Consider the following 13,438-nt stretch of genomic DNA (forward strand, 5'->3'; position numbering starts at 1 on the left):
TCCCGATGGTAACGCTGCATTTCCAGGGATGAATCCCGACGGTAACGCCGCGTTTCCAGGGATGAATCCCGATGGCAAAGCCGCATTTCCAGGGCCACATCAGTCGGGCCACATTGCAGCCGCAGCTCAACATTGCCCCCCAGCGGCCCCTGCGAGCAACGCAGCGCAAAACGCGGGGTCTGTCCCCAAAACCAGCGCCAGGGCTGAACACAGCGAGCATCAAATTTACCTAGAGACTCAGCAAAACAGGCATTCTCAATTAACATTCTCCTCTGTCTCCTCCAATAGCTGAAATTAATTGTGATTAATATGTTATAAGTCATAAAACATTAAAGCGATTCTTAAAATATAAATTAGAAGCAGCTTCTGTCTTGGCCCAAGCCTGGGTTTGCTGATAAATATCATCCCCAGGCCTGTTGAAAGGAGATACACTGACGCCACCATGTTTCTAATTAGAGACACATGGCAGTGTCACACCGATTGCAGAAAACCTAACCCTTGAGAGTTCCAGAGTTTGCTGTTTTTCCATGTTTTCAACACACAATGGATATGAAATATCAAACATTCTTGTCTCTACCTCATCTAAGCCTGTGTTACGAGAGAGTAAGCTGTCATTTGAAAGAAAAACAAACCAAAAGATTTTTTTTAAATTATAAGGGTCATTCAAGAATGTGAGCACACAAGAACACAAAAATGAGGGGAAAAACCCCAAACACATAAGTAAATTATATTTTCTCTCCTTTCGTAGGAAAATTCCATATTCACTGATTTCTTGTGGCAACTAATTCCACAATTGAAATGCCCACTTTTCCAGGCGTGTTTTCCAAGTCTGAAATCAGCCACTGCTGGGGAAGCTCACAAATCATTTGAGCAGCTGAGTCCCAGTATTTCCTGTGAGACTCAAGAGCACATTCTCATTGCACCACATCTCCAGAGCCTCAAACACACCCCTGGTACAAACCATACTCAGCACCCTCAGCTACAGTACCAACTCTTCCAAGCCAGTACAGGCAAACTGAGGCTCATTTATGCTGTGGCCAGCAGGAACGACCAAGAAGCAGCTTCTGATGCAGACGGATGGAGAGGAGAACATTGGGTTTGCCAGCACAGACCCTTCAGAGTGCAAATCCAGAAACAGGCACCCTAGCAACTGCTCTCAAACTTTGACAGCACAGGCTCTCACCTGAGGCTCTGCACAGCCAGCAGCAGCAACAGGGTAACAGTGTTTGACACTGGATCCCTTTTCAAGGAATGCACAATGTACTTTAAAGTACCCAGAAATCATTATTACATTTACCCCTGAGATAATCCCCTCTTGCAGGTTCTGGCTATGGTTTAAGTGTGCAGGTGAACCACAGACCGTTGTACTTCCAGACCACCAATTTTGTTCTCAACTTTTCTCAGACACGTGCACCACTGCTGTCATTAGCAGAGCTGTCTGTCTGGGTGTTGCACAAAAAAGCTGACAACACATAGCATTTGTGTGGTGTAATATATGGCTGTCATCTTGTGAGGCTTGAAAAGGCTCATATGAGGCTTTTATGAGGCTTTCAAACTTTAAAAACAAGCAAAGTCAAGAACTAACTAAAATCCTGGGGTTTTGGATCTGATTGTCCTCACATTTTTTCTGGCTACTGGGGGATAAAAGTAAGAGGAGACAGTGAAAGGCTGACATTGATTCTGCTTCTCATATGTTCTGAATAAAGTCTAAAACCCATTACTACAGTACAATTAAAAACATAATTGTGACTGCTCTCAGAATTAAGCCCTAGAGGCTTTAGACTTTAAAACTAGTACTTACCATAATCTCCAGTTTTCTCCAAAATTCTTCCAGTTTAGCCATAGGCTTAAGCCACCAATCAGTGCACTTCAAATACCTCTTGCCTTGGAACCAAAACTGCCTAAGCCACTCAAATTCAACCTGCAAGATAAAAGCATATGGCACCATAAATATCCACAGTCCTTATCTGGGGCAGAAATGGAGTAATGCAAGAATCCAGCTACACCTGAACAGTCCCATAGAAAAGGAGACAGCTACTAAAGCAGGTCATTTCAAAACACACCCTTACACCCAGCTGTTTATTTATATTCCACATCCATCTGTGACCTGAGCTACTCTATTCAAACACAGAGAGGTGCAAAACTCTCTTTTTCCCCCCTGTTTTTTACATGATGTACATATACAACAAACATTAAAAATTCCAGTCAAATATGTGCCAACTCTGGCTTATTGTGATTAACACTGTGGATTTCAAATTGTTTCAGTCATAGAAGACTGAAAAAAGTTTGCAGTAGTAATATAGCCCAGTTGCTATGGAATGAGAGGGTGGCACACAAGGAATCACAGCCTCTCATCCTTCACCAGACAGCCCAGTTACCAGAGATGTGCTTTTCTTTAAGATTAATCCATAGTTCTCGTCTTTAGAACTCCATATCTAACTTTGTTGTGGAAGTTATGTTTCACACTGAGTTCAAAGCTGCTTTAATCATTATTTGTACCACAAAGAAGATTTGTTTAGCCCTGCTCAACTCTGAAGATGCAAACAAAGACAACCTACCAAGGTGAAAGAATAAAGAAAACTGCCCAAAGCTGTCATCTAACGCTCCCTTTCCTGCAAGAGAAAACTGAACAGTACAGACATCTGAACGTGGTCCAGTTAACATTAACTAAATGTTTGGTCAATACATTTAAGATTACAATAAAAAAAAATAGTATAAAAAGAATATTAAAGCAAATTTGTTAGTAAAATATAACATTAGTTGGCAGATACAGATCTTAAAATGCTTAAAAAATCCTGACTGCTAGCCAGTGACTTTTTAGCAGAGAAGTTTGATGACATCCTTCCTAAAAAGAAGAAAAAAAAAAAAAAAAAGCTGAAGGAAACTTTGCTTCCTCTATAATATTAACGAGGCATGAAGGACCCAGTTATGGTTTGGTAAAAAAAAAGAAAAAAAATCAGTATATGCAGCTTTGGGATAGCTGAGCATATCATTCAATTCATATCATTCAATTAGAATTCTAAGAACTCTTTTTTTTCCTTCACTACTTTTTCAGTTTTTTGGCCTCTACCATGTCATGTCTGACAAACTGGTTCCATGACATTAATCATGGGGCCATTAATCAATGAAAAAAAATTATTTTTATTAAAATCAATGTTAAAATATGACTCATCATAGATCTATTTCAGTCAATCTGATTTCTACCTAATCATATTGATTTGCTGCAATAATCTATGTAATTTCACTCTAATTGCAGTCTGGCATATTGGCCAAGATTTAAATCCTATACAAAATATATATAATTTGACATAAAAGAGTCGCTTTTTAGGTCTAAGACAAAGTTTTGCATATAATCAGAGCAAGAAATTTTTTTTTTGAAATGTGAGGAACTGGCTGGTGAAGATCTTTTCTGCCAATTTATTTTTATATGTATAAGTATTTACATGATCTGTCCAGCAGTATTTAGTTTCTTTACAAAGAATTTAGTTGCCAGGGGTTTTCGCCAGGTGCCCTGTAGCTCTGTTCAGGATGTACTCAGCAGCTGGGTATGTTTAGGAAAGCCAAGCAGGAGAAAAGTAGTAGTAGAAGGAGCAAGACATTTCCATTCAGAGAATTGTGCAAAATAATCTCTTTTGGGATAAATTATTCCTGACCAAACAACAATCTGATTGTGACAGTGTGTGAGTACAGCCTATTGTACTTGCACAGGCTATTGTACAGGATATTGTACTCCAGAGCTGCCAGGTAACTACATCTGCTCACCATTCTACACCTCTGCCACTGAAGGATTTGTTCAGACTGCAAGGCCATAAGCTACACAGACAAGCTCTCTGTGAACACCCTTAATTAAGGTTATCTTTACTTACAACTACAAAGTACACAATGCTAGCGAAGTGACTCACACATCTAACACACAGCACACACCTTGCAATTACTCAGATATTCCTTTGAAGGCTGTTTTAGTGAGGGAGACCATGACAACAAAGCTAGGTTTAAAGCAATATTAAACTTCCACCTGGCTGTCCACTAAAGATGCTTAAATCCTCCTCAGGTTAGCATCTTACTTTTTAAACAGGAATATCTCTGTCAAGACATCCAAGACAGGGTCCTGACAAATGAACTCTGGGAAATCTAGTAAAAACACCCCCTCCACATACTCTTTTACAGATTTCTCTACCCACCACAAAACTGGAAAAAAATGAAGTCTCCACCTATGCTTCAGAGCCTCAGTTCAAACACACTTTATCAGCAAAGCACGTCAATTTTCCTGCCCAGGAGTACAAAAGTGAAGGCACAGAATCATTCCTCATTCTTTCAGACCCGCTCTTAGGCTTTTTCCCTTGAGCAGATACAGATAATTCATCCAGGCCTCATTTGGCAGAGCAGTTAATTTCAGCACAGACTGCAAATCTGCTAAACTAGTATATTTTAGCTTGGTACTGTGATGGTTCTGTTCTGGTTAATGTTCTCTGATGATCACTTTGGAGGTAACAGTAAGGGGGTAAAAAGAATGAACCCGTAGCATTTCAGGAAGATGAAGAACCAAGAAGAATGGCTGCATCTAGTTATAAGTTAAAACTGAAGAACTTCAGTTATGACAATATTTAAAAATAAAATACAACATCATCACCTCTAGATACTATATCATTTCAAGCTCATGATCTCTGGTTGAGAGGAAGAGGAAAAGAATTGCAAGGAGCGTAATGAACAGCACAGAAAGCTGTTTATCAGAAATGCACAGGTAAAACTGGGAAACTGGGTGGCAGCTCTCCATCAATCCTATAGAGATTTTTATTTTAGTTATTATTTTGATTTTGCATTAAAAATTGCTACTAAACTAAGAGCGTGAAATGAAAGGCTCATTTTCATCAGTAAGCAGTTTGATTCTTTAAAGAAACAAAACAGTCTCTTGCTCTTCCACCTGCTTGATAAAGTTTGAACCTAAAACCTGTATTAGTGCCTGAAAGGACAAAGAATTCTCATACAAGAAGGTAGGAAGCTTTTATATGCAAGAAAAGCTGCATTAGCTTCACAGGTCTTTATATTTTCAGCTCAGTGATGTTTGAAAAAGAAATAGGCATTTACCATGGAGATAAGCCTCTAGAAATTGTGTCTACTTGTGCAGCAATAAATGAAAGTTAAGTAGCAATCTAATAGCAAGCGAAGATTTGACCTTGTGATAAAAAATTAAGAAAAAAATTAAAAGAATAGTAAAATAGGTGGATGGGTAGTCTCTTTTCAAATTAAATATAGATCAGTGTGTCTACTAAGTGCACAATATGTACAAGTTAAACAAGGGCTGCTGTTACAGTATATCCCATATGTGTAACAGGAAACATCCCTGTATGTCACATTGCAAAATTATTCAGGTGACTGCAAACACCAGGGGCTACTCTCTCACCTGATGTAAACAGCACATGGCTTTGATGTTAAAGGACCCGTGCAAATTTACACCAGCTGTGCCTGTGGCCCTTGCTGTGCAAACCACATATGCGTGTAGTTTTATGGACTGAGCCTGATTAATGTTTTGTAAACCCCTGCATGCATCAGACTTCTTTAAATTGCCCTAGGAGCTGTTTTGGTAAAAGTCAAGGGCGCAAATCTTTCACCAACACTATGCTCCATTTTACCAGCTGTAAACACAATACAGATAAAAATGCATTCTACAAAGTTTTAGTAGCACTACACAATATTATATTGCTCAGCAGACAGCAATTTAAACATTTTACATGAATTCTAATTTGAAGGCAAATGACCTATGTACTTCTAATTTATCTTAGTAGAAATACAGCACAGCTCCAAGCAAGAAAGCACTGCCAGGATTCAGTGGAATCCTGTCAAAGTACATTTATACACTTGCATCTTTTGTAGCACTAAACAACCTGCTTAATTATGTTCTTCACAATTATTTCCACTGTATTTTCTTCAGAACATACTTTAGAGCCCACAATCACAATTGTGCCACCCATGGCGTTATGTAAAAACCTGGTTCAACAAAAACCAGGGATTAATAACTGAAAAAATTTACCTGCTCCTTTCCCTCTAATCCTCTAATCCCTTCTCTCTCTTCCTTTTTGTTAGAGAAGTGCTAGAGTAGTCTGTTTGACCACCACACTGTCAGTTCTGGTGTAGTATTTTGTGAAACCTCTCCTACTTTACCAGCAGAGGGATCTTAAGAAGGGAAATAATCTAATTACACAATAATCCCAATTCCTGTACCCAAGTAAAAAAGTCATAAAAGCCACATTGCAAACACGTACAAAGCAATGCCTCATAGGCAGCTGAACACACTTAATTGCCATTAACTCCATGAGGAGACTGCACTGCTCAGACCTGGCTGAAGTACTGTCAGTGCAGATCATCTCACCTCATTATGTATTTCTTCTACTTGCTTCACCACTGCAGCTTCCAGTGATTTCAAAGACCAAGCTGCTGAATCAGAATCTGTCTGTAAATTCTGGAGTGCCAGTTCACACTGTCCAAGTATGTATTCCAATGTTCCTCTTGAAGACTACAAAGATACAATAAAAACTTAAATAAAGCCACTTCAGAAAATTTGTATTTCTCAACTACATTTCATCAGCAATCCAAGAGGTGTGGTGCAGCACATTCTCAATTCACACCTGATAAGCCTACCTGGGAGTTAAGGCCAACTACTAATACAGAACCGAGTGTACCTCCACCAAAAATAAACAGCAGTTGTTAATGAAAAGAGTTTGATCATAATCATAACATGAGCCACAATTCTGGTAAGACACCATGGTGCTGCACATATGGCACCAGGATATTGGTTTTACCAGGGAACAAACAGTGAAATGTTTTTGATACTTACATCTGCCACCCTGTGAGTTGAGCTGAACCGAGGTGATAAACCAGCCAGAACACAGTGCTGATGTGTCATATTGAGATCATCTAAAAACAGATTAGAAAACCTTTAGTACAGGGAAAAATTATACTTAATAAAAGTTAATCTAGTTGAATATTAATTAAGTACACTACTTTTCTTGCTTAAAAGCTTAGAGAATTCAGTCACATAGCTCCAATGTTTTGTAGAGCACAATAACTATTCACTATCCTGGAGTCAGAAATATTTCTACTTACACTGGTTTTCTCCTATATAGTTAGAAGTGGCATTTTCCCACCTCTTATAGGGAAAGTTCAACAAAACAAATTAATTCCTCCAAAGCCTGAGGAGACTACTGAGTCTAGACTGCTGGGGAGACTAAACAGACAACTTGGAGATTACAATCTCTTTCCCTAGAATCATTAAAAAATACTGAAAGTTCCCAAAAAAATGGTACAAAACAAAACAAAACAACAGAATTTAAGAAAAAACTATTTCCTATAGACACATATGAGGTAAATTGCACAGACCCCGGTCTTGCAAGGGCCATAGAATACTATCATCTCTGGACATCACAATATTTAAATACCACAATCACTTTCAAGAATTGCATCAGAAAACAAACCTAAACACTTCCACTACCCCTTTCAGCGTCCATTCTTTGTGGTTGTATGTAGCAGACATAGAGTTAGACTTAGTACATTTTGATTTGCACCTTTATTCAAACCCTTGGCAAATCTTTCATTGTAGAGCTCCACCTTGGATTTGTTTCCAACTGTCTCTAATCTTTCATGAATCTCAGAAAGAAGCCTGTAATTTTAAGAGTTTACAATTAATCTAAAACTCTAATTGCACAAAAATAATTGAACCTTCATTGACTGCATGCCCCAAAGCATATTAAAAAATACATTTTTGGTCTTAAAAGATTGTGGCAAAGCTATGCTTTCTTTTTCACCTAAATATATATATATTAACTGAAAAGAAAAATCACTCTTTGTTAATTGGCTGTTGTCCATCTGGCATTAAAAGTTTTTATTCAGATACAGAACATTGCACCCAGCATACTATTTTGGTTTTAGAGCCAAACAAAAGGTGTTTCATTCCTTGGGTACCCATGTTGGAAGTACCATAGTGCTCTTGTGGGGTTCAGTAAAAAACAACTCTTAAGGAGTCAGCCTCAGTTTTACATGACTAAGCACTGACCCGTGAGGTTTGCAAAACAAAAACTCTTCAGTATAGAACATAGGCTACTATTCTCTATGTGGGACCCCCCCCATCAGTAAAACTTCTCAGTGATTTTCCTGTTACTTACAGATAGCAAATACATTTTGGAATCTGCATGTTGCATATTCAATTTTTAATTGTGGAGACAAGTTCACGTGAGAGATCTGTCTCTCCCTGCACTGTACTGACATCTGGGGTTTTATGTCTCGTTTTCCAAAAAGACATCCCTCCAGCACAGAACCTCAGCACAGTCCTCTCATTTCCTTCAAACTACTGACAGTTCCTCCCTTTTCTCTGATCCTGTTCTCAGTCCCTGCCCCTGCTCTGTCCATTCTGGGCTTTCTTCTGACAGCTGAATTACCTGGGCTCTACCAGCAGCACTGATAGCCCTGTGCTTATACAGCCTTTATCAAAAAAACAGACTAATGGACATGTCTATGTACACACACTGAAATAAAATACATACACTTAATTCTCATTCTACTACTGAGCTAATTATTAGTGACCTGAGGAGCCAAGCTCTTTGAGAACAACAATGACTCTACATCCATGTCCCTGCAGAATATTGCAACATAACAAATAAAAGGTAGAAAGATGAGAAATTCTTAGCCAATCCTTAAACGAGTGGGGGCTAAAGGCCCTAAACTTACTATTTGGAGTTATTTCCCAGGAAAACACAAACCACAACAAAAAATGGCTCCCAGAATTATCAAGATATTTATATAGTCTGTTCTATCTTGGCTAAAATGTTCCTCCTGAACTTTTTAGACAGTTGTCTTTTATCTATTTCAAGAGGCAAATAAAAGGAACAGTGGTGTTTAAAGCATGGGCGAAATCTTTCATATTCTAATCACCACAAGAATCTGTAAACAGCAGTGAAGGACTTTTGCTATTAATTTTCTTAACTACCATAAACAATGCACAAATAAAACAGAATTAATTAAGTCTAAAAACTAAAAATAATGAATTTAGAAGAAATATGTCAGAGTTCTCAAACTTCATGATCAAATTTTGGTAATGACAAATACATTTCTGGACGTCTAAGTCTTCATAATAGGGAATATACCATTTGAATTAAATGTGGACTCAAAAAAATGAGGGGGGTGAAAAGCTTCAACACATTCAAATGCTAAAGAGCAAAGAGGGTTCAAGTTAGTTTGTGAAAATAGAAGCAGATTAAATACTTAGAAATAGTTTAATGAGTCTCTATATACATGTGGAAGTGTTTTCATTAAGTGCTTATCTTTTACCATAAGCCAACCTCTGCAATGTGTGCAACCTACTTCTGGTTGGTTATGAAAATAATTTTTTGATGCTTCTCAAACTGTAATTTGCTGGGGATGGGGAGTGGTATAAGATTCAAAGTTCATCTTCATGCTGTTTTAAAACCCTAACCTTCAAGCAAGAGCTTGATCTATGGGAAACAGCTGCAGAAAAGTAAATCTGCCTTTGAAAGAGTCCAGAATGTATTTTTGTTAAGTATGTTTTGAAGTCATGGTAGGAAAATTAGTGAAAATTGTAAATCTGCTTGCAAATCTGGTCATGTCTAACTCCAAGATTAGGGGAAAAATTCCAATTTAATAGTAGGACCATGACAAGCCTAGTTAAGCATGCTCTAGGACAGAGCAGATGGGGCCCTTTGCTCACCTCCACGCGCTCTGGATTTATTGCATGCACCCAACACGTTTCATATTAGACACCCCTTGACTGTGTACTTGAGGCAGCAGAGTTCAGTGTGCACTTCCTCTGCAGACCAATATATTATTCTAAATTGAGCTAAAGTGTTTCCGTTTCATGAGTGATATAAAGTTTAGATTTGAATTTTCAGGCAGCAGATTTGCAGCCATTCACCAGACTTTTTCCTTCATATTAAGAAAAGCCAAAAAAAGTATTTTAAAAAAATCTGTCTTGCTGAAAGTAATTTTGAGTTTTTGTTGGTTTTTCTTAAAAAAATACATTCATATTATTGTAATAGCTTAAAAGAAGAATGGATGTGATCACCTTATGTTTAGTATTAATGTATATCTAAATTATGGCTCATGATTTCATCTGAAGAGGGCTGCTGAGAAGGAAGATGTAAATTTAAACAATAAGACATTTTACTAAATTCCTCCCCAGAATAACCAAAAACATTTATAAAGCCAATGAAGAGAGGAACAGAAACATTATTAAACATCTACTAGAAACGCTAAAAAGAAAAAACTGGGGTTTTTTTTGTTACTTTGCTATACCCATTGATCTTGATTTACAAGTTACTGTAATTGCACATTACTGTACAAAATATCCAGCTCCCACACTTTCTTATATAGATTTGTGTGTACCACAGGAAATACTAGTGGTATTACAGGTACAGGAATTGATAGGACCTGACTTCTATAAATTATAAGCAACATACTGAATATGATGTTTCAGCATTTTCAACATTCTATAAAGCAGTAACACTACACCATTCCAAAAAACTGGAAGAACAGACCTACAGAGAGGCTGACTTTTGTGCTAGGGTGGATGAGTCAGTGGTGGTCACAACCAATCCTCCCAGTCCTATCAATCAGTGCCTGTACATGAACCACCTCCAGCTGCAGGACTCTTCCATGCTCACTTTTCTAGATGTCTTGCATTCTGCCACTGCTTCTAACATAATGCCAGTAAGAGAACTCTCCTTACTGAAGTGAGTTGCTGAAATACAGCATGTAAAAAAGCATACAAGAAATTAATCTTTTTTTTATTATTATTGCCAAGTTTCTTCTTTTGCAGTGTTTTCATACTTTGTCTTTTAGATGGCAAACTCAAGATGCCCCCTCTTAAAAGTTAGTGCAAAAAATCTGAACAGTAAAAAATACACTAAAACTATGTATGTTTCCTTATATTGTCTTTCACCCTAACTCAAAATTATAAAGGCAGTTCTGCTACACAAAGAAACCTAATAAAAGGGCCAGTTTGAGAATGCCCTCTAAGACTATTTAGAAAAGTCATTTTTTTTCCAAGTAATTGAAAAGAAATACAAAGACTATGAAAATGCAGAAGAGATTAAAAAAACACCTGGTCTACAGAGCTCAAATCTGTAGCTCTTCAAAAGTATTAATAAGAAAATGATTTACACATCATCTTCAAAAGAATGTTTAATATATCCTTTGTTTCCATCTAAACATGCTCATGATGTTACTCATTAAATAAACTAACTTTCTGATCTACCCTTCATATAGAATCTCTGAAAATACTTTAGTTACTATATAAATTCCACTAGGGAATAAAAAACACCCTTATGATCTGGTAACTCAATCAACTACAATCTACAGTATTTTGCAATAAAAATACTCAACTTAGTCCCCTTCTTTTATTAAATACCTTCTGAATCTGTTGGCCAGCATTGCTTTATATGCTTAAAGATTCCAGTCAGGAAGGATTAGATAAGAAGTTTACTTGATGCCCTAACTGCTATTGCACAAAAACAGATTATAACAGGAATTTCTAGGCATGTTTAGCTGCCACTTAAACTTTATTTTCACCATCCCTCTTTCCCTCTAGGCTTCTACTTTATACCCTAACAAAAAAGGGAGGCACATCCAGACCATGATGCCAAAGGATTTCACATCCTAACACCTGATCTTTCCATGTCTGAACATACTTCAGAGCAGTTAGTCCAGTACTTTTACACAACACTTCCCTGATGACAGTAAAGAAGATTTGATGAGATAACTAAGGGAATGGTACATGGTTTTTATGATGGCTTATAAAGGTATTGTTTTTAGTTTATAAACTGTGAAAGGTAAAGTTCAAGACTGCCCATAAAGTTGGGAGTGTGACAAGTCATTCTAAGGACATTCCACAGAATATGCCTTCCACACCATAAACACATAAGGAGGGAGCTCTGCAAGTGCTCTCAGTCTTCAGAGATGATGTCTGTCAAGCCAAGACACTAAACAGGCCAACATGATGCTGTCAGAACCCTAGCTCTTATTTTTGTGAGATTTAATACTAAATTTATTTTAACAAAAAATTATAACCAAGAGAAACAGAAGCCAAAAAAGAAAGAAACAGATTTTGTGCCAACAAACCTTAGCAACAGTTCTCGCTTCGTTTCTTTCAATGGATAAACCTTAGCACATGAGCTCAGCTGCTCAAGCAAATTAACTCAATTTAATTTTCTTTTTTTAATCCTCTACGCTTGAGACATTGAGACTCATTCTTGGAGTAAGACAGCTGTGTTCATTATGATCTTAGTATAATCCCACTACCAGAAAACAGCATGTTTGAATATAGACATAGTAGCAGAAGGAGAGAAGTGTCATGTGTAAAACTGGTGACTAATGAAATATCCACAGATTGGCACAATGATTGAAGAACCATGGTACCAGAAAACTTCATGACATTCATTCACATCTTACATACAATAATAACTACACTTAATAAGTCAACAGAAGAAGAACAGAAATTTACTTGTTGAATGTAAGAGATGCTCAGAAAAACTGCATTAAGAATACAAAAAGAAACAATAGGATGGGACAGATAACAGCACAACTTCTGGCAAGATCTGGGGAAATTCTAGTTATGGCCTGAAGCCTAACTTGGACTAGTAATTCTGACTGCACAACAGACAGAAAAGCTGAAAAAAGACTATCTCTTTCTTAGCTGTAAGGTGAAAGAAACATTAAGAAAAAAAGTTTCCCAGAACACTCTGGAATTAGGTAGAGTAGGAGGAATTTACTATATACTCCAGACAGATTTCATGCTTTCCTAAATAAGAAAAGTCCCAGCTACAGCTGGAACTATAGGAAAGTATGGCAATTTATTTTAACATAAGTGTAATTTTCTCTCTTTTCAACAGAAAGTCTGACTTCTTAGTCCTTGAAAATTACCAAGCATCAAGTAGATGTCTCCTTGGTGAAGTGGTACTGCCAATCCAGGTGTCTCTATGTCCCATGCTACCTTCAAGCCTACGTGCCAAACAGCTGGGTCTCTTCCCTTCAGTCCTTGCTCATTGCTTTCTTCTATGGCTGAATCTTGAGAAAGAGAGCACAAAAATGAGAGAACAGTGAAGAATCATAAATACAACGTCTGGTTTAGAGTAAAAGATATCCCATATTGGTACAATCTTAATAGGCTTAAAAAGTCCATTGTCTCCATTTGCTATAATCATCACCTCCAAATTCAAAAGTATGCAATAGGTAAAAGGGGAAAAAAAGCCATATGAGATCAAGATTTTTTTTTGCAACCAACTTTACCAAGATGAAAATTTTAACTTAACTACCAAGTGAAGGCTTATCAAGTCAAGGCTGGTAATGAACTCAAGGTTTTCTGAAATTCTTAAGCACATGTAGAGGGGAGTTTTAGTTAAGCATCACTAAATTTTTTTCATTACTAAAACTACAA

At 37.3% G+C, this 13,438-nt stretch overlaps 1 protein-coding gene across 5 annotated transcripts in view; it reads right to left on the reverse strand.

Moving 5' to 3' along the window:
* The window catches only part of FTO (FTO alpha-ketoglutarate dependent dioxygenase), a 224,400-nt gene that overhangs the window by 161,609 nt on the left and 49,353 nt on the right, over positions 1-13,438 (reverse strand). For all 5 annotated transcript variants that reach the window (XM_015639800.3, XM_015639806.2, XM_033517243.1 and 2 more), the window contains 4 exons: positions 12,925-13,068; positions 6,833-6,912; positions 6,368-6,511; positions 1,802-1,921 (listed from right to left, as the gene is read on the reverse strand). In XM_015639800.3, the coding sequence (XP_015495286.1) occupies positions 1,802-1,921; positions 6,368-6,511; positions 6,833-6,912; positions 12,925-13,068 (488 nt within the window). The remainder of the gene's footprint in view (positions 1-1,801; positions 1,922-6,367; positions 6,512-6,832; positions 6,913-12,924; positions 13,069-13,438) is intronic.

The sequence above is a fragment of the Parus major genome, chromosome 11 (assembly GCF_001522545.3).
Source record: "Parus major isolate Abel chromosome 11, Parus_major1.1, whole genome shotgun sequence".
NCBI lineage: Eukaryota > Metazoa > Chordata > Aves > Passeriformes > Paridae > Parus > Parus major.